The 27,488-nt window shown below is 45.4% G+C and overlaps 1 protein-coding gene across 1 annotated transcript; it reads right to left on the bottom strand.

Annotated features, from left to right (window-relative positions):
- Positions 1-2,826: 2,826 nt before the first annotated feature.
- On the bottom strand, positions 2,827-25,969 carry gfod1 (glucose-fructose oxidoreductase domain containing 1). The gene is made up of 3 exons (XM_070853408.1): positions 25,264-25,969; positions 6,345-6,538; positions 2,827-6,170 (listed from the first exon to the last, which is right to left on the bottom strand). Exons 1-3 carry the CDS (start codon positions 25,514-25,516, stop codon positions 5,430-5,432), a joined length of 1,188 nt encoding a protein of 395 aa, XP_070709509.1. The 5' UTR covers positions 25,517-25,969; the 3' UTR covers positions 2,827-5,429.
- Between the last annotated feature and the right edge of the window lie 1,519 nt (positions 25,970-27,488).

Here is a 27,488-nt window from a genome sequence, read left to right as displayed (position 1 = left end):
GATCAAAAACTGATTGTAAGGCCCCCTTGAGGAGTTCATCCTTTGAGTGTTAGAAAGTGGGGGTGGGGGGGGGGGTGAGGGTATAGTGATACTGTGGGAGTGGAAATGAAAAAGAGCGTGAAAGAAAAAAAAAAAGACAAAACCTAGTTCTGGCAACGTGGCTTCTTGTTGCTAAGTAACGGTCTGCGAGGGCAGAAGAAGCGCCTCTTTGAGGTCTCCCAAAATGAACAATTTGCACCCCCAGCTCCTGCCCCTCCGCCCCTCCCTCCCTCCCCCTGTCAGGGGAAACCCTTTCCTGATCGGCCTGTGAATGCTGCCGAAGCAAGAACAAGCGATTCACAGTCTCTGCTGTCGGCGGGCAGACCGTCAGACCGTCTCCTTAACGGGCCACAGCAGCGGGCTGAGTGATGAAGACTGGTCCTGACCATGAAGAGGAGTGGACCACACTCACTGTCCGCACACAGCAGCAATGATGTCTGGACGACTTTTCATTCAAACACGCAGTGATTCACCAGCAGAAGGAAAATGCATGACGCCGCCGAGCGGTTGTTAAAATGGATGAGATCCTACCAGAGCAGCGATCAGCTCACTGGAGCTCCACTCATTAAATATTCAGTGCTTCCGAACCCAGATATTGTCTCATCTGTTTCAGACGGCCGCCCCTGCAGCTCCTCACACACATCAGTGTCTAAGCCACTAAAAGCCTTTGCAGATGCTTCATCAGTAAGCGGGGCTGGACGTCTTCAGGTTGTGATGTGAGGACACTGCCCCCCCACACACATCACTGTTGTTGTCAGCATTATCACTGCACCACAGAAAAGGTCGCCTCTCTCCCTGCACTTCTGCATCTCAGGGTTTTTCCTCCAGCTGGAATGAAAACCCCTCCCGGTCTTGTGATGTTCGTAATTTGGAGCAGATGCTTGTGGCACATCCACCAGAAGCATGGCAGCTGAGGACGAGTCTGCTGAGCTCTTTAATTGTGTCATGGGGGAGGACGGGTCCGGATAATCCTCCACAGACTGGAGTAAATTCACACGGACAGAACTTGTGCAGGTCGAGCTAATGTTGTGAACCAACCATTTACCATTAAACATTATTTCAGCCGTGGTACTCTAAATAGTACGGTGGCCGGGAGGTGCAAAACAGTTTTACAATACGAGAAACACTTTTACAAAGCTGGAGACAAATTTACATTTTAGAAAACATTTATACATATCAGAAAACAAAATTACATTGCCATAACACATTTACAAGTCCTGAGACAAAAAACGCCACTAAACGGGCAAAAGACCGCTTGACTGCCGTCCATCGTGGGTCGCCATGAACTCCTTATCACTTCCGGTTCTACTCGACAGTTGGTACATTCCCTTTCCGGTTGAAAAAGTTACTTGTAAATTTGTTTCAGCGTTTGTAAAAGTGTTTCACGTCTTGTAAATTTGTTTTCTCAAATGTAAATTTGTCTCAGGACTTGTAAATGTGTTATGGCAATGTAATTTTGTTTTCTGATTTGTAAAAATGTTTTCTAAAATGTAAATTTGTCTCCAGCTTTGTAAAAGTGTTTCTCGTATTGTAAAATTGTTTTGCACCTCCCGGCCACCGTAAAAATATAGTTCATCTGATTTTAGCACGAGACCAGGCTGAGTGAGACACACTAGGTCTATTGTGAGTTACACACAGGCTAAGGAAACACTGCGAGTCAAGTTGTCATGGTCATGGAGACAGAGGGTAGGAAATAGGAGTAGGTCAAATATTGGAAATTTAAAGCAATTTAAGTTTCAAAGAGTTCAGTTTTTATGAACTTTTGAGTTTAACTAGTGGCGTGTTTCTTTGGGGGTGGGGGGGTGGGGGGGGTGGATGAGTTTCAGCAGCTTAGAGAGGAAGAACAATCTCATCACTAGAAAACCATTTGAGACCTTTACCCTACAGAATGATAGCAGCACTGGAGCATCTGTGTCACGGCTGCATCTCTGTTTAGCTAAACCTTCCAAAAGTAATTACAGGAACAAGTTATTTTACACGTCTCTAAATTGAATTTCTAATAATTTCCAACTGTCAGAACGAGGAAGTTTCCTTGAAGGAAGTTGGTACCAATTACAAGATAATTAGTGATCAGTTGGTACGCTTCCAGTTGATTCCAGATTCCAAGCTTGTGTAACCCTGAGACTGAACATGTGTCAAAATCAGACTACAGACCAACTTACACTTTGACACATATGAAGGATCTCTGGAAATCAATAATAAACTCGACCAGCTAACTGAGCCTATTAAAATAGAATAAAATAAAACCCTGATCTATATTTGAACTGTAATTATCTTCCATTGTGCTTTCTAGAAATTTGTGATATAATATTACCTGCAAAATGGCATGAAACGGATCCTTACCGGACAACAAATGATTAACTTTCACTGTTTTGTGTAACCCTGTAAATCTAAATGTTGGATCCGGCACTCAGACTTGATCTCCTTGTCAAGTCTTTTCCGGCCAAGAACATTCCAGCACACAGCCATAAATCAAAAGGTGATAAAGAACATTTACAGGCCTAAAGAGGGAAAGGAAACAGCCTGGTGACAATGAAATGAACTGTAGGAGTTGTGACTTGGATCCTGGGTCCTCTGCTGCACCTGCCTGTCCACTATCTGCTCGGTGTCCTCAGACTAATGCTGCTTACATCTAAGTCCGAGTTTACATCGTGACATCAATTCATTCATAAATCTTCAGCTGACTCCTTCAAGCCGCTGCGTATCATAGAAGAACAGAAAAACAAGCATCCTGTGTAGGCTGGAATTAGGCTTGTATGTATTGAAACATGGTTGTCAGACAGAGGGGGAAAGTCTATATGCAGATGTGATAAGGCGCTGTGTACACCACCAGGGCCTTTAACCTTACTAGAATTATCTGAAGGAGTGATAGCTTATCAGTGTTGGACTCAGAGCTGCTTCAGCCACACGAGCTAGCAGGGCTGCTTTTCTCCTAAAATGTGCAACTTCACAGAAAAGTGTTGACGTTGTTCTGCGTAAAGGGCTCAGACATAGTAACGTTTGACTTTTCATATCTCTGCACTGGATGACTGTGAAGTTGACTTATGAAAATTTTGGTCAATAATTGAAAGACGCCGAATGCTCCACGGCCTCAGTCTCAGTATTAATTTGGGAAATACACAGCAGGTCAGTCCACAAAACCAAATAAACAAAGAATAAATACACTCATCGAAACATCTGCCACTTCCTTGGTTTTTACAAATAAAATACATACAGTACTTGTGTATTTCTTTATACAAACGCATAATGTCTTATAATATTTTCATATGTACATTTTCAGTAGTTGTTACATATATATTATCTCAGCACAGTTTAAGAACTTGAAACCACATGGGAACAGAGCATCAAAAAAATCAATCTTTTGGCTTGTAGGTCAGTCTTTTTTAAGTAAAAACTAGATTTGCGAGTACTTTCTGATGGTTTGTGTTCGCTTCCTTATGTGACTGATGAATAGTTGCACTCTGAAGCACTGAGATTCTGAAAGCCTGCACACGTAACGCCTGTAAATTATGCTTTAAAAGATAAGCATGATGATATTCTGTATTTTTCTTAATGGACCAGTGAACGTGTATTAGTCTGCAGCTGAAAATAGTCCCCAACAAATGCTCCATTCACTCCTGTTTGAGCAACATGAGCTAAAAATGGAAGCGCACTGCTATGTATTGGTTAAAGGTTTTTAGAGCTACTGTGTCAGCAAAAGTTTGCCAATTTTCACATCCACCAGACGGAGCAACAGTCGCATTATGTTTCTGATCACCTGATGAATGTAAGTCCAATATTCATTCTGTTTTAGCTCTGTTTTTCCTGAGGGGAAGTATCTGGCTCTTTATCTTTTAAACGCTCCATTACGTTCACTGACTGATTCTTGTGTCTGTCTTTGGTACTGTGAGGTAGCGTACTGTGTGCATATAAAATAAAAATGAAAACAATAAGCTGAAATATGCTAAAACACTACTTCAAGTTGAGGGAAACTGCAGAGCTGAGTCATAATTATCTGTTATCTTTCACATTGAGCCATTTGTTATCATTAAAAAAAAAGATATCGATTACTTTTTAAAGATTTACAATCAATGACTTTGGAGCCGAGTGCCAAAAAGTACTGATACACAGACTATCATGTTGTTGGTTTAAGAAAAACATAGAATAGCACCAGCCTTAAAGTTTAACATCTCAGAACAGAAACTAAAGGAATGGTTTTCTAGTCCACTCGCACATTGTGCTGCAGTTTCCAGTCTAACTGGAGGTGTGGGTCCAAGCTTGCATTTCACTGTGCATATTAAAGAAGCTTAATAATGCATGCTAAATGCTAAATTCACAGTAGCTTGATACAGGTGTGACCCACTGCATTGCAATATGAAGATAAAAACTGCTAAGAATTTACTCGCAACTTGCAGTGTAAGACTGCATAGAAGTCTAAACTTAAGGCTCAGTGCTGATATGCACACAGACACACAGAGTTCACTGTAATCCCATGACCATGCTTCATGACAAAAAGCACGAAATAAATAAGAACATCAAAGTGTCACTGCACTGGCCACCCATACAGGTGTCATCAATGGATGCATAGGCTACACTTACTGCATAAAGGCATACCATACTATATTTTAACCCTTTACTCCAGACTAGAAGCTCAAAGTGTTTCTGCTACAGCCTGGACACATTGCATACATAAACCAGAAGTTGAAACCCACCAGCCAAACTATTGATTTTTTTCACTCGTACAGAGGAAGCACACAGAGCAGACAGAGACTGAAGACATCAAGTACACTGATTTTTTTTTTTTTTTAAACATTCACTTGGTAAAACTAACTAGTACTTTAGATTATAGCAACAATACAGCAGCACAGTTTTATCTGAGACGACTGTCGTTCTTCCATGGCTGTCCCCGTTGGGACCCACAGTGTCAGGGTTTGTCTTCCAGACCCAGTCATATAGAAGAGAAGCAGAGATGAGAGGCGCAATACAATTATGGTCAAGCAGAACACAGTAGCATCAATTTCAGTCCCTGATCTGCCTCCACTGTAGGACTTTATCTCATCGTTCTTTCGTATGAATCAGTTTGATTTAAGTGCACGTCCCTGGAGGGACTTCTGTCAAAAGGGAAAAAGGTAAAAGCTTTCTTATAAATAAAGGTTTCATTATTGATCACATTGCTTTTCCTCTACTGCTGAGGCAGGGTATCAGGAAACCATAACTGCGGTGGCGTGACCTCTGTCTGTAACAGTAACAATACAGATTTGTATTAAAACAAACGGATGTAGAATTTCAACTGACCCCGGCAGCTGTATGAACAAAGCTCCAACAACACCAAGGCCTTTATGGTGCCACCTCCACTTTGAAATGTAGCACAAGCATTCAGCCACTTAGGAGGTCAGCACATCAGCTGGATGCTAACAGTAGAGTGACATCCTACTTCGCCGCATTGCCTCACTGATCAAATAAGCTGGACTGATCTCTGGCTCCTCTGTCATCACCACAATGTTCTGCCACTCTCCACACTGGTTGGATTTCTTGATTGTATCCACCACACAAAGAGCATAAAGACAATCCTCAAAGGTAGCAGCCATTGTCAGAGGCCTCCCATCCCATGTCCGCCTGTCATCTTGGTCCTGAAAGGCCTGCCGCACAGCCTGGATCATGCGAATCGTTCCGGTGAGATATGGAGATGGAATGTCACTGAAGGCTTTCTCTGGCAAGGAAGCCTTCTCAAGAGGTGTGGTGTCTTTGAGGAGGAGGTCAGGACCTCCACTGCTTCCTCCAACCCCGCTGTTCTTCTGTCCATACAGGTCCGTCCCCATGACCATTAACCTTCCAACTGTCCCCACAATGATCACCTCCTGCCGAAACTCTCCAGGCACGTTGAAGTTGAGTGTGACGGTGCAGCAGGCGCCTCCCTCCAGTACCATCTGGAAGGTGCAGAAGTCATCGCTGGTGATCTGGCGGATGCCCCGGATGTGATCCGTTTGTTTGACAAAGGTCTTGAGGAAACCATGGACTTTTGCTGCACGCTGACCGGTCAGAAACGTAAGTAGGTCGATGATGTAACTGCCCACTGAATGCAGACCACCGCCTCCCATCAGGTCATCACAGCTCCAGTTGTATTTCTTCCCCAGGAGACTACCGCTGTGGACCTTTAGGGCAAAAACGGAGAAACTGTGAATATTTTTGCAATATCATGTTAGGTTTTTCTCTTGAATTTCATCAGGACAACTAAGAACAAACTGAAAGAGTTTTGTAATAATAATAAATGCCAAGAAATCAATTGACAAAGAGATTTTAAAGAGAACTCATGGCTTTTATCATACCTGGGCCTCACAGACCAGGAGCTCCCCAATGTACCCTTCCTCTAACAGCTCCTTCATTCGAACAAAGGCAGGCAAGAAACGTAGCACATTTCCCATAATGCTGAGCAACTTTGGGTAGTACTGGGCTGCTGACATCATCCGGAAGGCATCCAGAGGTGTAGCTGTCCGGTCGCAGATGACGTTTTTTCCAATACCTTATAAGAGAGGAGAGACACTTGGGAATGAGCCAACAGAGCTTTACTTTCATTGTTTTGACAGCACCTTTTTCCTCTATTCTGTCTATGTAGAGATGAAGAGAGAGGGAGAGAGAGAAACAAGAAATGTGGTCAGCCTTAGCAACACTAGCAGACATAATATCCTCTTGAGCGTGCATAAAAACATCCCCTGAAAAAACAATGCCGAGCTGTAAAATGAGGCAACTCCCAGAATAGCTGACTCAAGAATGACCAAACTTTCTGAGCTTTCTCCTCTGAGTCACGGCAGCTTTATCACAAAAGAAGCTTCTTGCAAAAGATACAATTATGTGTATGGTATGTATGGACACCGAGAGCATGGACGGCTCCATTACTGCTTCAACAACTCCAGAGCTAAGAATTGGGAATACAAGTTGGATTTCCCTATTTAACCCTGTGTTGTAGAGTGACAAATAAATGAATCTTGCACCTTAAACCTTATGGCCAAAATCCACCATTATTTATACCTGAGCAACATAGTGAATAGAAGCATGTCAGCAATGATTCAAAATATGCACACATAATTTAAAAAACTGAGATCAATAGGTAGATGGTAAAATGCAATGCAACAGTGGCAAAAGCAGAAAAGGGCCATAAAGTAAGTAAATTGACTGAGTAGTGTCCATTACACAGCAGATTCTACATTAAGTTTGCAAACATTAGCCTGGCACTCCTTTAACCTGTCTGCTGAGACAGTACTGAATACTTCACATTATAAAGCCTGGGAAAGTGCTCATGCTCACCACTCATTATCAAAAGGTGGGGAAGTTAATGCATTTTCCAAATTAACATCTTGGGCTTTATCCTTTAAGTCTTTCCATTGTAAAACTGAAAAATATACCACTTTGGCCGGTCGTAATGAGCCCATTCTGCATTCAAAAGCTGCACAAAGGTGGCTATTACCAACAGCAGAAAGTGGAGCTTTCTGTCTGACAGCAGGGAGCCAAACAGAAAGTGTCCAGACAGCACAGAGGCATCGCTTTACGCACATATTCCTCAGGCCCTCAAGTGTTGAAAGCTTGTGGGTGTAGGGGTTCTTTTGGAAGTGAAACTTCCCATGCTAATCTGCCTTTAGCTTCAATCGGCCAGGCCAAGAAATTAATCCCTCTGACCCAGTTCTGAGCAGCGCCATGGGAGCCCCCACCACTACCCAACCCCTGCAGACGCACAAAGCCAAACAACATGAGTGCCCCCCACCCACCCCACCCCTACCCTACCCCTTCTTTTTGGCAGTCACAAACACAAACAAATAGTGGAAAGATGCATTGTCTGGGCTAAGGTCCTTTTGAGTAAATGCTAAATGTCCTTGACTGGTTGTGTTGGCACTCACGTTAAGCTCATTTTCTTCACAGAACAATAGCTTGCCCAGCTACTAAAATGACTAAAGGCAGCTTTCGCCATTCCACAGCTGTTCTCTTTAGGATATGGCCAAAATACAAATCTCTTCAGCAAGGTCCGCAATTCTTTTGCCTCAGGCTTTGAGTGTGACCTTTACAGATATAAAAACAGCCCCTATTAAGATAATCAATAACCTTTCGCTCCTCATGTACAAAGCTCTGGAAGGTCGAGGCTGGCTTAGCCAGGTCGGCCTGTCCTGTCATCATGATGACTCAGCCACAGCCTCCCCCAGACAGTGAGAGGATGGATTTTATATGCACGTGTCCCGTAGATTACGAATGCACATGAGTGTGAGGTAAAGTCACAACAGGTGCTGAAAAAAAGGAGGAACCGGTGGTCCAAACCTGCCGTCCAAACAGCTGTACAGTAAAAGGGTTAGTGAATGAGCTATGGTATTTCTGTGACAGGCAGGGCAAAGTGGAGCTGAAGCCACAGGTAAAACTCCAGGCGCAGTGGGAGAGCAGTAATGGAGCAGAAAAACCCTCCAGCACAGCAGCTCAGTCCCCCAACATCAATAATTCAGGTAGAGGACATATTTAACCAAGAGACTTCAAAGACAGAGAGAGAGAGAGAGAGAGAGAGAAAACACACCATTAGATGCATGCAGAGCAGAATGAGGATGATACCCAGTGATCATTAATACTCAAAAGAGAGCACTTCAGTTCTTTAACCACTTTAAATCATCTGCAGAGACACCATCCATTCCAAACCCAAGAGCTGAACCGAGAAAAGAATTTCCTCTGTCCTCTGGTGCTGAGACTAACTGCCACAACAGTAGAAAGACGTGTACTGCAGCCTGTATCTCTCTACCAAGTCCAGGCTCAGTGACCACAGACTGAACATTTGACAAGGAGGACACGAAACATCATGACATCACAACATGTGGCTGTCACTGTTGGACAGCTGAGACTAGGCAGAGATACACTTCCTCCTAACATGGAAAACATATAGCTATAGGATGTGGTGTATATGGTGTAATTACCTACTTAATGATCATATTATTCCATGCTGGTCACATTATTGGATAAATTGTATTTAGCGTGTTTTATTGGCAACATAGTTTCTTAAACATTCATACCAGTAACTGAATAGAACTGAATAGAATAGCCAATTGAATTGAATTGAATTACCTGTGACAATGGAATGAGGAATAAAACATCAGTACTCTGGTATCTTATGAGTCAGAAAAGGTCCCTATTAACTAATAAAGCAGGAATATTATCCACGTATTATGGCAAATGAATTACTTTACAGAAGAGAAGAAGGACAACAGCAAACATGAGGTATTTGGTAGCATGAAGGACATCACAGGTATTTAGCAGAACAGGTGGATCCCAACCAACCCCAGTCCACATACATCCCTATGTGCTTCCTAAGATCTGGGGAAGGGCTTCCCCCAGCACAGCAGAAGTGATCAGGGGGAGGCTGTTTTTTCTTAAGGGGGTTTCAGGAACACTTTGGAGCCTAAAGGGGCCATCAGGTATCTCCAGGCCTGAAATTCTGTCAAAGAGAATCAACCAACCTCACAGACTGAAATGACACCCTGGTGTCTCACAGACCGGCGGTCTAAAACTCTTCAAATAAATAAAGTTCTAGCTGTTAACTGTGATGTACCATGAAGCAGAAACACACTCACTGGCCCAGGGAGCCTTTTTTCTCCTTTCTCATGACTGCTACTACTGACAACTACCAATAATTTGCGAGCACATGTTCTGCTCACGATCATCTAGTGAAAAACAAAAACCGATTCCTTGATCTCATTAAAGAGACAGGAGAATGACAGGCAACGAGAGGCATTCTAAACTATTGGACGGAACAGAAGGCTCATTGAATCTTCATCAAATGGGCCATGTGCAGCATTTTAACATCATTACAGCATTAAGCACCAGTTAATGTTCGGTAACTTTAGACACATGAGACCACTGCCCGCATTAGCCGCCCGTAAAACTGCTGCAACGAGGACAGATTTGTCAGGAGATCAGCACAAAAACATGCAGAGACAAATACAGTTCTTCCAGTGCAAACAGATTCTGACAGCGTGCAGACAGTGTGTAGTGTCATGACATTCATGAAAAACCAAATATATAATTGTTTAATGAAGCCACACTGAACAACTTTAATTAAAACATATTGTCGATAATTACTGTGACTTGAGCCAAAACAAACAGCCTATCTAGAGCCTTTGGGGAAGGATAGGAGCTGCAGGACAAACAGGTTACACTTATTTGCGAATAACACACGCACACACACAGTTACAGAGAACAGAAGTGGGACAGGGAAAAGAAAAAGAAAGGCCAAGAGAGAGAGTAGCTGCATCATTACGAGCGACGGCCGACTCTCTCCACTCCAGTGGTCCTCTTGGCTCGCTGCCACACACATCATCTGGCCTCGCTGCAGGGTATTCTACTGACAACCAATATTCACTGCAACAAACACACATGCATTGGCCTTGAAAGGGGCGAGGTAAAGCTTCAGGTGTGCGTACTCGTGTATGGCAGAGGGAACGCCATCATCATCATCATTAGGTTTTGTGCGTTCACACCTCCAGTGATTGCGATGCTGAGGAAGGAAAGGCGGAAGTGGTGCCTCCCGTGGAAGGTCAGGCAGAGTGTAAGTGAGGACGAGGCTGACACATCTCTTCTCAGACAGCGAAGCCGACTTGTGTAGCACATAATTGCTCGTTGCTTACGGTTGTACATTTTGTCACAGCAGGATGGAAACCTGCCATGGCAACCGTCATACAACACACTTGACTTGACAAAAAGGAGCTTGTAATATAGCTGTTCTGGTTTGGTTTAAAGTTTTTGAAGAAGAAAATAAAGGCGAACACCTCTCTCCTTATTCTTTCTTCAGCAGAGAAATGACAAATGCTCACAGCTGCATACAGGACCATGCATCTCTGGGCTACAATGGCAACAGCTGGAAATCACCACAGAGGAAAACAAGGTGGATTAAGAAGGATACTGAATGAATCATGACAGCCGACACAATAGGCCCCATGAGGATGCCAGAAATAGAGAAGCCAAGGGAACCGGTGAGGAGAGATAGCCATCTGCTACACTGTGCCATGCACGCTCTCCTGCAGGGCGACTGTCAGGAGGAGGAGAGCTTCTTTAATTCCTACACAGTGATGATGAAGACACATTTACAATACGTTCAATGGACCGTACTCGTATAGCGCCATTCTAGTCTTTTCAACTGCTTTAACGCTGTATTCACATTCACACAACTGGATCAGAGGTAGAGTGGGACGTCCATCAATCGGCCGATGGGCGGATCGACCCCTGGCTCCACCAAGTTTGCATGTCCACGTGTCCTTGGGCAAAACACCAAACCTCAACTTGCTCCTGAAGCGTGGCTTCAGTGTGTGAAAGAATGGTGAAGAACATGTGAATGGGTGAAAGAGGATGTAACCTAAAAGCTCTTTGAGTGGTCGAAATGACAAGCTATACAATGAGCTGCTATACAAATAGACCATTTAACTTACAGCAATTCAGCACAACCCACTCTACCCCTGAATAGTGTCATGTTTTTGTCACTTGTATGTCTTTATGCTTACGGCATCTTTGAAGGTATCAGGTGTCGTTGTGAAATAATAGTGACTTATTCTATCCCCTGTTTCGCTCCAGTGTCACTACTCTACAGCCGGCTGTTTTTCAGCTCACTGCACACTACCTGTGCAGCACCGGGCAGCATGCACATTTAGCAGCGAGCTGGTAAACACAGTGGAGCATTTACCAGCTAAAGAGACATTAGATAGTTTTTTCCCCAGGAGGTGGTGGAGACCAAAACAGAGCTAAAAGAGAAACACGGGACTCACATTCATCAGATGGACACAAACACTAATCCTAATGAATTCTGATGCTTCTGTGCTTTTCTAACACTTTCGCAAGTGTAAGCGAGGTTTAAGTTAATATTCAAGTGCTGTGGTTACAGTTTACTCCACTGCTGCTAAAAATGTCATTAGTACTGCTGTAACACGAGCCACCTCCAATCGCTGAATGAAGATCATGAGATGAGGTTGAAAACTGTAAGCTAGATTTTATTGCATATGGTATATATTCTCTTGTCACAGAGCTAAATGTTTGTCGTTGGTCGACTGTAATCATGTACAATTATACAGCATGCATGTGTTCACGCTCATCATTTTCTCTATTTCATGCAATTATGGCACATGAAATAGTTGCCATTTGCCAAAAATGTCAAATAAATCATTTGATAACATCCTGTGTAGTCCTGCTGTAGTACACTGAAGCCCAGTGGACACGAGGAGGAGTGCACTCAGCCACTCCACTGTTTGCCTGTCTGCCTTGGAAAACAGTCTATGGACCTCAAGTGAATAAGTGAATATGTGAGTGTGTGTCTGTGCTGACTTGTGTGCTTGATTACACAAGTGTGGCAGCAGGTTGATCAGACAAAGGGAAGTCAGTGGGCCAGAAAGATGAAAAAGCATCCTCCACCGCCGAAGCACTGGAAAAATAATTAGGTTGGTCTATTATTAAGCCTGTGGAGGTGGAAAAGCTCTGAAAACTACACTTATACACACAGGAAGGGTGCATTCGAGCGAAGCATTCACAAATGTTCAGAGAAAGACTACCCCATCCTTGCAGAATGGGTCTGCTATGTGTGCTCTGTTAAATCCTATAAAAGACAGTGTCCAAGAGTAAACTTTTAAGCCACAGACAGAAGTTAGGACTGGAGTGGCTTTATATTATGGTATTAAATGGCTTTTAGTTTTGATCTAATACCAAGTTTATGTCTTGTACATGTGACAGTGGAAAATACTGTCCATGCACTGTCTTCAGTACAGGGGGGAGGACAGGAGAGGCCACGCTCATCTCTCTGCTGATTATCCTAAATTAAATTTAGCTTAAAGCAATTACAAAGAGAGGAGGGGTGGAACAGAGACACCGACATGGAAAACTGTACATTCTCGGCAGCGTGTAGCTCTCTTGCTGGATGTAAATCAGAGAAAGCGATCTTCCGGCTGATTAATTTGCCCTCCCCGTCTGAAACTGGCATGTAAAGAGCAGCCTTGGTAGCAGTGGTGGATGAACACAGTGATGTTTCCCTTTTCCAATTTATTTTTCAATGTAGTTATGAAGTGGACAGTCACAGTCATCAAGCAACCAAATGTCACTAGATTGCACGTAGGGTCTATACTGTCCGTGCTCCAGCTTGGTGTCCACTAGTAGACAGCAGAACTATGAAGGATGACATGCATTAGTCTCACTCAGTCGGCTCTCCCCTTGAGCTAATGCCCTCGAGTTGCAAGGAGTTTAGCATTCCGACATGTGTTAAGTGCTGCCATTAATGGCTCGTGGCCGTGTGATTCTTAATGTGTGCACTAACACCACATGCTAATGACGGGCATGCACTCAGCAGGCAGCTGCTCTGATGAGGTTCACATCAATAGCAGTGCTGTGGACAGGATACAGTAGGATCTATTGTAATGTCATAGAGATACTAAACTGGGGTTATTATAACAACGGATCAGTTCACCAAAAATAAACAATTAACAAATCCAATAAAAAAAACTGGTGGTGTTTGCCAAAATAGATGGAGGGGTCCCTCCCAGAAAGTCATGCAGGCCTAGTGGTGCAAAATAGAGACTAATACAATAAATGTGGTACGGGAGCAGCAAAAACATCATATAATCCAACATAAACACACCTCATGCAAAGGAAAATGTGTGAACGTCTGTGTGATTAAGCCCCCACTTGCCCCCCTGTGATTCCCCAGGGCCTAATTAACTGCTGAGGTGAACTGCTACCCCTCCCCTCCAATCACACACACACACACACACACACACACACACACACACACACAGCACCCTAATCAGCCCCCGCCTCTTCCCTCACAGCTCAGCTAAGACAAATAAAACATGGCTGCCAAAGAGTGATTGTGTGCCCCCTCACAGACTGGTCACAGCCTCCCTCCTCCCTGTGCACGTTACTATCAGAGCAGCCTTTGTTTGCCTTCGTCAGGTATGAAGCAGATAACACTGTCCACACTCACTTCTTGTTTTTGATCCTGACTACGGTTGGTTGGTTGGTTGGGGTGGTTCCTTATTGCTTTGCAAAAATGACCCCTCTTGTGTACAGTATGCGTCTCATTTCATTAATTAGCACCACAGAATCAATTACAATGACTACATTACAAGCTCTGCAATGTGTGAACGATTCACCACAGTTCTGCTCACATGTCTGAAGTGAACGCCCACTGAGACTGCTGGTGCCCGGTCATCAATAATACAGAGGTAAGTGATTCTTTGTCCCACAGTAACTCTGCCGTGACTGCTCCTAATGTTCTGGAGACGGAGTTTGGCCTCACTGTGTTATATTAAAAGTAGCAGTGAATAACAGATGATTGAACGTTGCACAGAGGAGGAACATCAATATCATATCAATATATTTAAAAGAAATAGCTGCTGTGCTGAAGAAAGCTCCAGAGCTGACCCGGCAGGTATGTAACGCATTCCCCCGGGGACATAAAGGGGAAGCATAGCCTGCAAGACATTGGTAAGTCTGTCGTTGGTTTTTTGAAAATATGTTCGTTGCAGCTCTGGTGGCTCCTGCCAGGGCCATGAAGGGCACCTTTGTGTCTGATGAGGAGTGAACGAAGGAAGTAAAGCTCTGAATGCTAACAAGCATCAGTGATCTAATAGTTACCGGTGGCTTAAAAGTGGAGAACTCTGCTCAAACACACAGCTGTGAGCACTCATAGGAGCACAGGACTCAGGAAGGAGAAGGATTCCATCATTCAAACTTAATTTAACACGTTCAGGTTTCAGGAGCAAATAGTCGCAACATGCAGCCAGGAGATTTAGAATGTTGACAAGACCTTCAAGACCCAACACTGACATGAGCAGGATTTAGAAGCACTGATACTTTCGTAAAAGATTGCAAGAGTTCATCAATATCCATTAATGTCCTGAGGCACAAACTAATGGATAGAGACATCTCCACCACGAGGCCAAACAGGCTCTGCCATTCCCCTCCTCCCTGTCACGGGAGGGACAGTGACAGATGAACTCGACTTTTTAATTCAGTAAAGCCACAGAAGGAGGGAAGGAGAGAAACCTTGCCGATGCATGATTAAATCTGGATTGTTGTCATGGTTATGATGCCCCCGTGACCTCTCTGCCTCTCCGTCTCTGTGTCTGCCACCGGGCTAAGAGAGGAAGACGTGCAGAAGGAATGGAGAAGATATTTGGTGACAGGGTAGTCCAAAATAAATATGAGTGCGGAGGAGGAAAGCCCTCCGGCTGCACCAGCTGCCCATACATCTATCACAGCTTGTGTGGAACATTCGTTTAAGGTCTAAGCAAACACTAGCAGTTTTCAACTAGTCATTTACTAAATCAGGCTGCACCATTAAAACCTGAAAATATCTGGTGACAATTTTCGTCATCTGTAAATTGGATGTCTTTCAACTTCAGACCCCATCCCCGGCGAGCCGACTGGATATGAACAATTCCCAGCCTGTGTCCATGTAGCACGAGCCCATGCTTTGATCCACAGCCATCGCAAAGCTTTTTCTGCAGCCTCTGAGGCTCTGCTGATGACTTGTTGTTTGCACGCTCCGGTTACGCCCAGGTAGCTGTAGGCTTTGCAAAGTCCCTCGCCCCCACCTCAGTGGCCATACGCAAAGCACGCTACCTCCTGGGAAATCCTGGGATTCATAGTCATCCGTAAAAGCTCTGATGGAGGGCTCCAGACTCCAGGTTTGGTTATTGGGTCTCTCTAATAGTCCATGATGAGGTCCTAAATGTTGCTCAGGACGTGGTGCCGCTCCAATGCCATCTCCACTAGTTTGTGGAGTATGGTAAATGGTCTATATTTGGCCTTACTAGTCATTTCGACTACTCAAAGCACTTTGACATACAGGAGGAGTCTAGGTTGCAGGAGACTATTCTTTCACACACTGAAGTCATGTTTCAGTAGGGGTTCAGTATCCTGCCCAAGACCACTTTGACAGTGACATTAACTTAGAGGAGCTGGGAATCGAACTGCTGACCCACTCTTCTGTACACGTAGGTGTTATGGTTGTCTTACTTATATCTGTATACATGGAGAAGTAGTAATTAGTGCAGTTTAGAAGGAGTGTGACACACCCAGCGGTGCTAATTGAACTGATTTATCCAGTCACTTAGTCTCAGGTTATTAGCATCATGTTTCGCCATTTGTTTCGTCTTTCTAGACTTTGTATTTTCATCAGATATCAGGTCTGATATCATGACCATATTTCCTGTTAACGCTGTCATCCGAACAGGTCATATGTTAGCATGTTAACATCAGCTTCAGTCAGTTACACCGAACCACGTGCCGCTGGAAGTTGCTAAATGTTTAGTAACAGTTAATCTCTACGTAACAGGTTCGTGTGGTGCAACCAGTTTGAACTCGCACACATGATTCTGACAAGACTAAAAACATCACATGTATTCTTTGAGGTCACTTACATCATGGCTCAGGGGAAACGGTGTTTCCTGTCTCTATGAACAAGCTTGGCTGGCCCGTTTACAGCGTGAACACTGAGACACGATGACACACAACAGTCTGAAGGGCGTGCAGTCCAAGGCTATGAATCATTAACATGAAGCTGAGATCAACACTGATGTTACATAAATCAACTGAGATGACCTCCACCAGCCGCCGACACATTCACGCCCTTTGAGACGGCGGGATAAGATGAAATAAGGCCCGTCATCCCTCCCGTGGCTGTTTGTTTCTGCCACCGTTGGATTGGGCCCACCGTCTCCTACTGCTTTGGAGGATAGGATTCTCTTTGGCCGGCTAGCAGCATACATGGCACTGGCACAATGACTCCTTTCTCTGTGGCTCCTCTGGGGTGTGAGATTAACAAGGTGAAAAATGCAAAGCAGTTCTACGACGACTGAGCGGGAAAACAAACATACCCGCATACCCCATCACTCACGACGGTTTCTTAAGATTCAGATTCGGATGCGATGAGTTACTGTATGTAGCCATCACTGAAACATACACAAGGACTCACCTCTTCTTCGAGGGAATCCACAAGGGTTGTAGCTGCCTGTGTGGATTTGAATAGCTGTGTAGAAACAGTAACACTTCCATTGTACTGTATGCAAAAATCACCTATTTCCATCATTCCATATGATCTAATCTCACCTTCATCATCTTGCTGTGACAGAAGACAGCATTGTCCCTTTAACTTTAACTTCTCAGTATCATTTCTGCATCGTTTATTAAGGAGATTATGTGTTGTCCTCTTGCGTATTGCATTTCCTTGAAATACATGTTTGCACGCTCTTTCGCCTTCCTCCGAAATTTACGCCGCAACAATCTAGTTCCCAGCTCCCTCGCAGAAGTGAGATGAGGATTTCAGACTGACCTACTGTCTCCCATAAAGGAATAGTTCCACATTTGTGAAAACATGCTTCATTGTTTTTTTTAGATTAGAAAATTGATATCACTGATATTCCTTTAAATAGTCCAGATCATCGCTGAGAGAATATCCTTTGAATCTGTCATTTTGAGCATCTGAAGCAACTGTTCCCTGCTGTTTGTGCTCCTGATTATATCCCTGCCGCTGACTACCTGACAGGCTAGTTGAGTCAGTGGAAAACTGCAGGAACACACTCAGCCCCGTGCTTCGGAGTGACAGTATGAATCGTGCATGACAACAACAGCTTGGAGAGAGATCACGGCGACACATTACATTTCTGCGAGTCATTAGCAGGACGTAATCGAGGAGAATCCTCACCGTCACGTCAAACATGCTTGTTTCCACCTACCGCATGCACAACAGGAAGCAAGACACGCTTTCACTGCGGCACGTCAAAATATCACTTCCTGTTTGAGACTGGAGCTTTGTAATGCTTTTATCTTCAGCTTAAACTTTGTCCGTGGATGTTTGATTCATTCCCACATCCTATGTCTGCATGACTTTGTGTTTCTTGCCCTTAAAGAGCCCAGAAGAGAGTGTGGCAGCAGTGTCAGTGTTGGCAGGAAGAAGGCGACTAGATGCGAGGCCTGAACTGACAGAGGTACAGTATCTCCCTCCCTACTCTAGGACCTACAGCTGCCTCTGGTCCTCAGTCCCTGGTGGCCAATTAAGTGACACAGACGGGCCTATTCCTGTACACGGGCGCATAAAGGACATCTGAGCAAGCCTATAATTGGACAGTTTCACCTTGGGAATTAGCTGACAAGAAAGAGCCAGATAAAGTTCATGGCACAAGGCACGAGTCAGTAATACATTAGAGGAAACGAGCAGTGTGTGAAACAGAGGAGGAAACACAGAACATATCTGTAGACGCACACGCTTATTTGATGTGTTTGTGCAAGATGAAAACATTTCACAAGTGAATTCTCAATGCCATAGCCGATTACACAGGTATCTTTGTTTCAGCATGTTACAGTCAGTCAGTCGATGTGCATCGACAGGGTTTTGAAGTATTTGTAGGAAAAGCATGAAGTTTATTGTAGTTATTGCAGCTGCGTGTCATAGCATGATATAATTGCTGCACCGATGCAGAACAGAGGCAGCAAGACTGTCCAAAACAAAAACTACACTCACCATGAAGCAATAATTCGCCCATAAAGTAATATAATAGTATCATATTATGTTTATCACTGCTGACAGGGTTTTCTTATCATATACAGACGAGTAACACATTGAAGGAATAACCTGACAAGTAGAACAGATGTGCATGCTTCCAGAGAAAGCTGCTGGGTATGAAGACTTTAAGGATCATATGCTGTCACCACATCTCAGCCTTACTATACAGCTACAGGAGGGTGTAATGAAAGGACCGGACTACATGATATTTTTGTCTTTTCAGACGCACAGTGTCGGATAAGGTACATTTTTGCCCCCCGACTTGGCCAAGAGACAGTTGTTACAAAGAGGGAGAGAGCAGCTGTGATTAACTCAGCATGATGCTCTCGACCTGAGGGTGATCGTCATGGTTACAGGTTGACTCGATGAAATAAAACATCACTCTCCTTGGCTTTCTTCACACGTGCGCTCTTATGGGTCTCTGTGGTGGACAAACTAGGATGGAAACGGTACACATCTCAGGGCATCTTTACCTCTCACCTCTCTGTGCACCATCAGAATAAAGGCCACGGGGGCAAAGAGAGAAGCCTCACAGACCTGAAAGTTTAACCCAAGAGCCCAAAGCGGTCGTTCCTCAGCTCACATGCAACAGACTCTAGCATAATAATGCAGAGTTATTCCGTATTGAGAGCCTCCACATGATACTAAAAGCTTGGCCCCTGACTCTTCATCCGACACCTGCAGCCCAAGTTCAACGCCACACAGCAGTTCCTGCTGGCTCCACGAGGACGAAGAGTACCACCACGAAGGGGCGGGGACGGGGAGGTCCCTCACTCTCCCCGTTGTCTTCAGGAATGCTCACTTGTCAGTGCAGGGGGTTGAACCCCCCCCAACACCCATTCATCTAACGCACAAAGGCAACTTCACAGAAGGACAAGCTTTATCTCTGCTATTCCTCCTCACTCCTTGCCGTCTCGCCATCAAGTCCTCTCTCTCACAAACTCTTTCACACACACGCTCATTACCATACTAATGGCTGTCCAGGAGAACATGAATGTGAACAAGCGCCGATAGTGCTGAGAAAGGAGGCCTGGGAATGGCTGCATCCTCCTGGCTGACTCTGCCTGAGCAGCCTGTTGATGTGTCTGGGCCAAACCCACAGCTCGACCCAAAGGCACTCATCTATCACGCAAAACAAAATGGAATGGATGCAGCCTTTCTTTCTGGTCTGGAGAGTCTTTCCAAGTCTGGTTACATTCATTCGGTCATTGATTTGTCACAGTAAGAAAAACACAGATCGTCAAATGAATGATGGCCGAATTCCATTTAGCTGCATCAGTTTGAGGGTGCTGGCTCACTGTCTCTGGTTTTACCTTGTGGAAAAATACGCACAGTAACTATATCATTACAGTTTACATTTTGTTTTGCTATATTTAATGTCCACTGTATTACATTTTAATGTCCCCAAATCTGGAACCACAGAACATGTGATGTGAAAAAGCAGCTGGGTGAGGCTACAACTTTCTAATCTCCATCAGTCTGTGGCCTCCGATTTGAGTCTACTAGCCCCCTTGAAAAAGTTGAGCGGGCCGCCAAAGAGCTCATTGCCGGTCAGAAGTGCAGTTGCATAAGAGCATCAGCGGTGGGAACATGTATTTAAGATGACGCCTGCCTGCCCTTTGCAGTCAGGTTATAAATAGCTCTCAGCCTTTGGGCATCCCTTCAGAGCAGGTGTCTGAGAACTCATCACAGTGCCGGTCGACCACATGCTACGTGCTCAGTATATCACTCATACTTGATATGGATACACATTTACTGGGTTACTAAAAACACATTTCCTGCCCGCTGCTGCTTTCACTGTCACTGGCCTCGGAGTAGCTGTTTGAGCGGCAGTTAAAAAAAAATACCTAAACTGGGGCAGAGTTTGCTTTCAAAAATATCCGTTCAACAGGTCTTGAGTTCCTCGTCAGTGTGCCAGGGGAGGGCCAGTGTGAACATGTGACACTTCATCATCTGAGCTTGTCATTAAAGCACTGAATGTTGTGACCTCATTTAAAAGTTTTCATGACGGCCAAGCCGTCAAGATGAACTCATCCTGCCATTAATCAACCTCGAATCATTTGACACCTCCAATCGATTTTCTCAGTGTCGTCTAACTCACAAAGGCACTATTTTCATTAAACTCTTCTATGTCATCTTAGTGTGAAACAACCAAGTTAGTAACCAGGTAAACTGGGGTAGATATCCCAGTGTATGATTGTGATGCAGCAACACACCAAGAGATGAGTCATTTCCTGCTCAGAACCACACGGGGCAAGTCATCGTTGACCTTTATGACTCCCTTGTGGTTTGTGTTACATTTTTACTCTGTTTTTCACAATCTAATCAATCATAGGACAGAGTGATGAAGGGGGTTTTACACAGACATCATGAAAGGCCTGTAGAACTGTGTGTGTCACAGGGGGCTGAGCCCAACACTTCCTCCTACCAATGTAAAAAAAAACAAAAAACGTGCACAATGGGACACAGAGTGCACCTGAAACTCTGGCTCTTGTTACTTTTCGGTCCAGCTCTCGGATTCCCTCTCAGCATCTGGGCCACATACCCACAGCAGGAATAACGTGATGAAATGTTGCCACAGCAAGAGCACAGCCTCATACAGGGATGTCAGGGACTAGATAAAGATTAAACAATTAGTTGATTGACAGAGAAATAAGCACCTAAATTGAACCGACTAACGGTTTAGATCATTTCCAGCAAAAACACCTGAAAACCTTGAGGCAGTAGCCTTCTCATTTTTTATGTGCTACGTTTAGTGCATGACTGTGGTACACTTTTACAAGCCTTAAAGCCAAGAACATACTACAACACTGAAAACCTTTAAGAGCTGCCGCTTTAAGAGACAGTTAAATATAGATTATGAATAATTCTACTGCAGCACATAAGTACTGAGAAACAATGACCCAAAATAAATCTTGTGTCTGACACATACAGCAGACTTCCTCCGGCTGCAGAATATTGGAAAATGCAAATATATTCAAACAGATCTGAAAAAAAAAAAATCCTCTGCTTTAAGACTTCACACTTTCACACGCTGGTGGCCAAGAAATGCTTCAGGCTAACCCTCTTTGAAAGCAGAGTGTGTGTGTGTGTGTGTGTGTGTGTGTCATGTCTCTGTGTGACATCAGATGCCTCAGGAATGCCATAGTAGTAAGAAAGAGAAAGGAGGGACAGAGGTGGCTCGACTGAACTGACTGGTTCTCCGTGATGAGAACCGGTTTGTTGGACTGATAGGACGAGCCCACTCTGGTAACACCTGAACAACGTGTGGAGCACGCTGGTGGCTCGTACCAGTGTTTTTCCACTTTCCTCTTGGCTCTGAGTCCGTGCGGTTAATGCCAGCGTTTAAGTCTACACCATTCCATAAAAGCTCGATGTGTCTCTGCAGTAGTTGGGTCTCTCTCGCCGTGCAGGAGGCTCTGTTTAAAACGAGCGTGGGCCGCAGGACAAATGAAGACAGAGAGTAACGCATGCATGCATATATTTTCAGAGGAAAAGTAAGTCAGCTGCGGGCCGTTCGCTATCAGCTCCCACACCCAGACATAGGAGGAAGTTATTCTGGCTGTCTCACGCAGCTGGCCTCTCCGCTCACTGACAGCCTTTGACTTGTGGGTGGGGGGGTGGTGATTACAGCTGATACGGATATCGACAACATTACCACCACATACTTATTGTCTACACCAGTGCTTTTTATTACACCGTCATCTAAAAGCACTACTTTGTTAGCAAGGCCCGTCCTGTGAAAAGCACACATCAACTATTCAAATATCCACGAGCTCGGAAAAAAAACAGCCCCTGATGTTCAGGTGATGGTGGTTCACCTAGCTCACTGTTTTCACTGTGATAAATATACAGTCCATCTGGGATGTCAAAGATATTCACCGACATCGGCAACGCAGCCGTGGTTCCCAACCTTTTCGTCTGACGTAGCCCACATCTGCATGTGGGGAGCACAGGTCCACCTTCATCATCATCATCATCTGTCATGCTCCAAATGTGTTCATTTCAATAGATCAAAAACTGGATAATACAGAACACTGTTAATTATAGAAAATGGGAAATTGTTATAAAATATTGACTATATTACAAGATGTGGTGGTTCTAGAATTGTCTAGGTTTTTGCTTGGCCTTTTTTTTTAAATAGCAAATGTAGTCATATGGGCCCTGGGGTAGCCAAACTAGAAATTTAAGCCATTTATCTATTACTTCTAGCAATGTGTTTATTAAACACACTAAATCCAAAACAGAAATATGTGGATGTTCTGGCTCGGCCTGATCATCAGACCCTGGTTCAGCAGAATTTGCAAACACTGTAATCCAATAGGATTGGAGGCAGACTTGGCTGGGGATGTGCAGCTGAGGAAGAGAGGTGGGTGGGAGGCGGCGGGCAGCACTCGCACAATGGAGCCGCAAGGAAATGAGCCGAGAGGAAAGAGAGAAAGAATGGCCACTGACAAGTTTGGAAGGGGTGGTGTGCAGGTTGAGTCAAGTTTACTGGGACAGGATTAGCGATGCTGGCTCAGGATCAGCTGGCTTGTGTGTCACATGCGTGGATGTAGACAGGGAATGAAGAAAGAGAAGAGGGTGTGTTCGTGGTGGATGTGTTCTAGTATATATATCGACGCTGCCTGCTGTGCGTCAGGCCTTTCCTTCCTGTTCGTCCGCGCTGACAGGATTTACCTCAGCCGAAGAGCGAACGAGGTGTGGTGGAAATGGAATGAGCCAGTAGAGATGCTGGGATGGTACACGTGTGCTTCGGGGCTCACAGGCAGCTTTAAGGACACTTTTCCCACCATGTGAATATGTAAAGCCCTTTAGAAGAGCAGCCCTTTTAATTCTAGACTCGACCCGCTGATTGGGAAGAAAACTCAATTTATCAAAAAGCATCCCGTCGGTCTGCTGACGTCCAGCTCAAGTGGAGGAGCTTCTTAACAACACCTGTGAAATTCACATCAGCCGAGTCCAGTCACAAGACCTGTTCCATGTTAATCCCTCTCGACCTCACGTGCTTCACTATCTCTGTGGGGACTTCCCACAGACAGCATGTATTCTGTAACTTAAAAACACTAACCTATCCCTGACGCTTTTAGTTTAGTCAATAACAACAACATAGTTCAGAAAAAAAAAGCCCACAGTGTGGGTGTTCTCCCAGTTCTCTGGCCCCATTAAGTGTGCAATACAAAGGCACACACACACACACACACACACACACACACACACACACACACACACACTAAACTAATGCAGGCACTCCTTCTGCTGCCCAGGAGTGTGACGGATGATGTGACAGGAAGAGCATCCCCTCTGCAGTAAAAGCAGGCTGGCTGAGGAGAAGCACACAGTCATCCATCCCTCATTTATCCGCTAACAGTCTCTGTGGTGCAGGCGTACAGGGAAGAACCCGTCTGTCATCAGCGGGAAGAAGCGGGGCTGAGCTCTGTGCCATCTGAAGATACATCTCAGCTAAAATCACCAGCAGTACAGCGTGCTGAACGAGGTCTCCAGTGAACCTCACCGGTGAGGTTTCATGGGCCTGCAGGTTCTCTGAACATGCACGACTGGGCAAACTCCATCAGCTGATCGTCTGACGTGATTGAAAGCTCCAGAACTGCTATGAAATTGGACCTTGAGTTAAGATTGTTGAAGCATTGAATCTATTAGTTCTGCTGCAATGACCAGTCAACTAATCGATTAGTTGATCAAGTGCTTCGTCATTCAGTCATTTATCAGGAACAACTACTTGCTCAAGAGAATAAGGTGCTTATTTAGGGGGGGGGGTTTAGACGGTTGGTTAATATTTGAACATGTCACCTCGGAGAAATTGTGTTTTACAAATCCTCCGATGAATCCATAATGACAGTCATCACCACTGGCAGCCCTGCTCCCCCCCGCAAACAGGACCGGAAACGTGTTTTCAGTCCTCGGCCTGACCTATTAGAACTCACTGCCAGCTGAGCTCTGCTGCCAGACTAGCCAGTCAATAAAGCCAGTGTGGAGTACAGCTCAGTCGTCCTGGCCACCTTCCTTTCACTGCAGCTCCACCGATCTCCAAAATAAGCTGCTCGGCTCCAGATTTAAAGCAGAACAACCTCTCTTTATGCGAATCTCTTCCCACTTTCGCTCCCCTTGGGCTTCAGCGCCAGCGTGTGTCACTTTCACTGACACGAGTTAAGCTCACCTTTTGTTTTGTGGGGAGTCCCACTGACTCAGGGTGAACACCACTGCTGTGGGTGTTTCCCTCCTGAAGAAAAACCAGGCCTCTATTCAGACAACACATCAGCAGCTAAGGGGGAGGACATGAGAAGGTGCGGAGACAAGACAGTGGAGTCATGGTGTGTGAGGGCCCTGTTAATGATGCTACACCCCCCCCCCCACCACCACCCCTACCTCCAGTAAGACATGGTCACAGTTTAAATCCTGTGCTCTTTGTTCTCCCCCACAACCCTCCACAGAGCCCTGCTCAGATCCTGCCTGCACCTGGAGGCCAAGCAGCAGCAGCAGCCAGGAAGGAAGATCTGCCCTCCTCCCCAACCAGCCACACCTATGACCCCCCCCCTCCCCTCCGCCCCTCCAGGACACACAGTGGACCTGCAGCAGGTACCCCAGTGGCCTGTCTGTCAGCCCCCATCAGCCCTGGGCCTCAGCATCCACCCATCATCATCATCAGCAGCAGCAGCAGGACTCACCCAGTGTTTTGACTGCGATCTGTCGGGTCAGAGGCGGCGGCAGGTTGATGCAGACCAGATCCACATCCTGGTGCAGCAGCACGTCGTCGATCCGGTTGGTGTAAAACGGCACGTTCATCTCCTTGGCCAGCTCCTCCGCCTCCTCCTGCGTCCGGCCCCACAGCGCTTTGACGGCGAAGCCCTCGTTCTTCAGCAGCGGGATGATCACCCTGGCAGTCAGGCTGGTGCCGAATACGCCGACCCCTGGAAGCATGGCTCGGGTTTTAGGTCTCCGATTTCACTGTGTTTTGCAGCTCCGCATGAAGACGGACCGGCTGCCGCAGCGGCAGGAGCCGAACGAGGGGGGAAGTGGCGACCGGGACCGTCAGGTCGGCCATCCACCTGCAGCCAGACACCCGCTGAGCAGCATTTCCCCGTCGCTCCGGCTCTGCTATCGGGCATGTAATGTCGTTCTTCCCCGGGAAAATAATCCCCTACCGGCCGGCAGACTTCCCTGCGTTACAAAGAGCAATTTAAAAGCAGCACTCGGGTCTTCACCTCGTCCCCGTCTGACTGCGCCAAGCAGTGAAGGGCATGCCACCTCCTTCTGAGGGCTGCTCTTCCTTGTCCGGCCAGAGCCTCCTTCACACGGGCCCGCGGGGAGTCAGTGGGAGCCGGAGAGGAGCTTCATACGCCGGCATGCTGACAGGAACACCGCCGCCCGGCCCGTCGCCTCTGTCCGCTCCCGGAGGATCCGCAGCGACAGCGGCGCAAACGCTGTAACGCTGAGAGGCAGCGCCTGATGCTGCAGCGCAGACATGCGCAGTAGAGTCCACACGCCGACCGGAAGCTGCAGGCGGAGGATTTTCAAAATACTCAACCATCTTTGTTTTTGAGCAGTTATTCGCTCCAAGTACATTTCCGCGGTCTTTACAAGAGGACGTGTGGGCTTTGATTAAACACACAGCGTGTTACTGTTCTACAGAGGCAGATATCTGAATCACAGAGAGAACAAACACAGTAAAGACATTTCCGGTCTTTCTCCATTGCTCTTCGTGTCACTTGACAGTCAGATGCCACAGACAGGACTGAGCTCTGTGCTGGAGCTATTTGAGAAAATCTGTCTATGAGGTGCAAGTCTTTCAACAGCCATGTTCACATTGCAGGTCAATGAAAGTCATTATAGTCTATAACAGCAATGTAGTAATATTCCCATGGTCATCACGTCGTCCTCTTCTTCTCCTGTCTATCTGAGTTCTGCCTGCATGACACACCTGCATGGCAGCAACCTTATCTCCGTACTGGAGCCTAGAGACGCTCCACCAATCTGTCTGCCCATCTTCACCCATTCTCAGCTGCATAGGGAGCTGAAGTGTATGTCTGCACCCTTTACGCCCCACAGAGCCATGTAACACCTGACCAAATGCAACAAGACAGAGACGGTCAGGGTGGTGGTGGTGGGGGGGGAAGACTTCATTGTTTGAGGTTCTTTGAGGATGTCATGTCAGGGAGTTGAGCTGCTTTGCATTCTGCAGCAGGGATCAGAGGCGTTTGGAAGTGAGGAGAGGATTTGAATGTGATGAGTCCACTGATTATTCCTGCACTCATCCTCCCCCTCTGGGTTTAATAGAGTGGACACCTCACAGCAGCTGATTTAGTAGGGACGGACCTGAAACAAGCTTTTACATACAGGAATATGTTCTACACTAAAAACTAAACTCCTGTATTATTCACGTGTCTGATTGCTGAAGTGACACTGGTGACATTTGGCAGATTGAAGCCGCTGTGACTTGAGCTGATCAGAGTGCGTTTTAGGGAATTTACCTTGCAGATTATTTTCTTCTTTAATCTAGAATTTTGTACGATGACCTGCAGCCATTTTTGAAACTGCAAAGGCTGATATTTCAGAAGAGTTTGTGTATATTGAAGTGCATTTTGCAAGTCTAGTCTGAAGTCACGTCTGTCTGAAATGTATTTTTACTGTTAAACATCATACAGGAGTTCAGTGGGATCAACACATTTAGAGCTCACAACCCTGAATTCTTCAGAACTGAAATGAGGAGATGAATGAATGAATGAATGAATGAAAGTGTCAACGGTTCACTTCCACTGGTTTAAGAAACTTAGAGAAGGTCATCATCAGCATATTGGTGACTTCCAAGCATATTTTTAGTAGTTGGAAGAAAACATACATAATGAGGACTTTGTCTTTGATAGATGTTAGAGGGAAGCTCGACAGATTTTAC

Source organism: Pempheris klunzingeri, chromosome 21, assembly GCF_042242105.1.
Source record: "Pempheris klunzingeri isolate RE-2024b chromosome 21, fPemKlu1.hap1, whole genome shotgun sequence".
NCBI lineage: Eukaryota > Metazoa > Chordata > Actinopteri > Acropomatiformes > Pempheridae > Pempheris > Pempheris klunzingeri.
The sequence above is the reverse complement of the archived record's forward strand: the minus strand, read 5'-3'. Positions and strand labels throughout refer to the sequence as shown.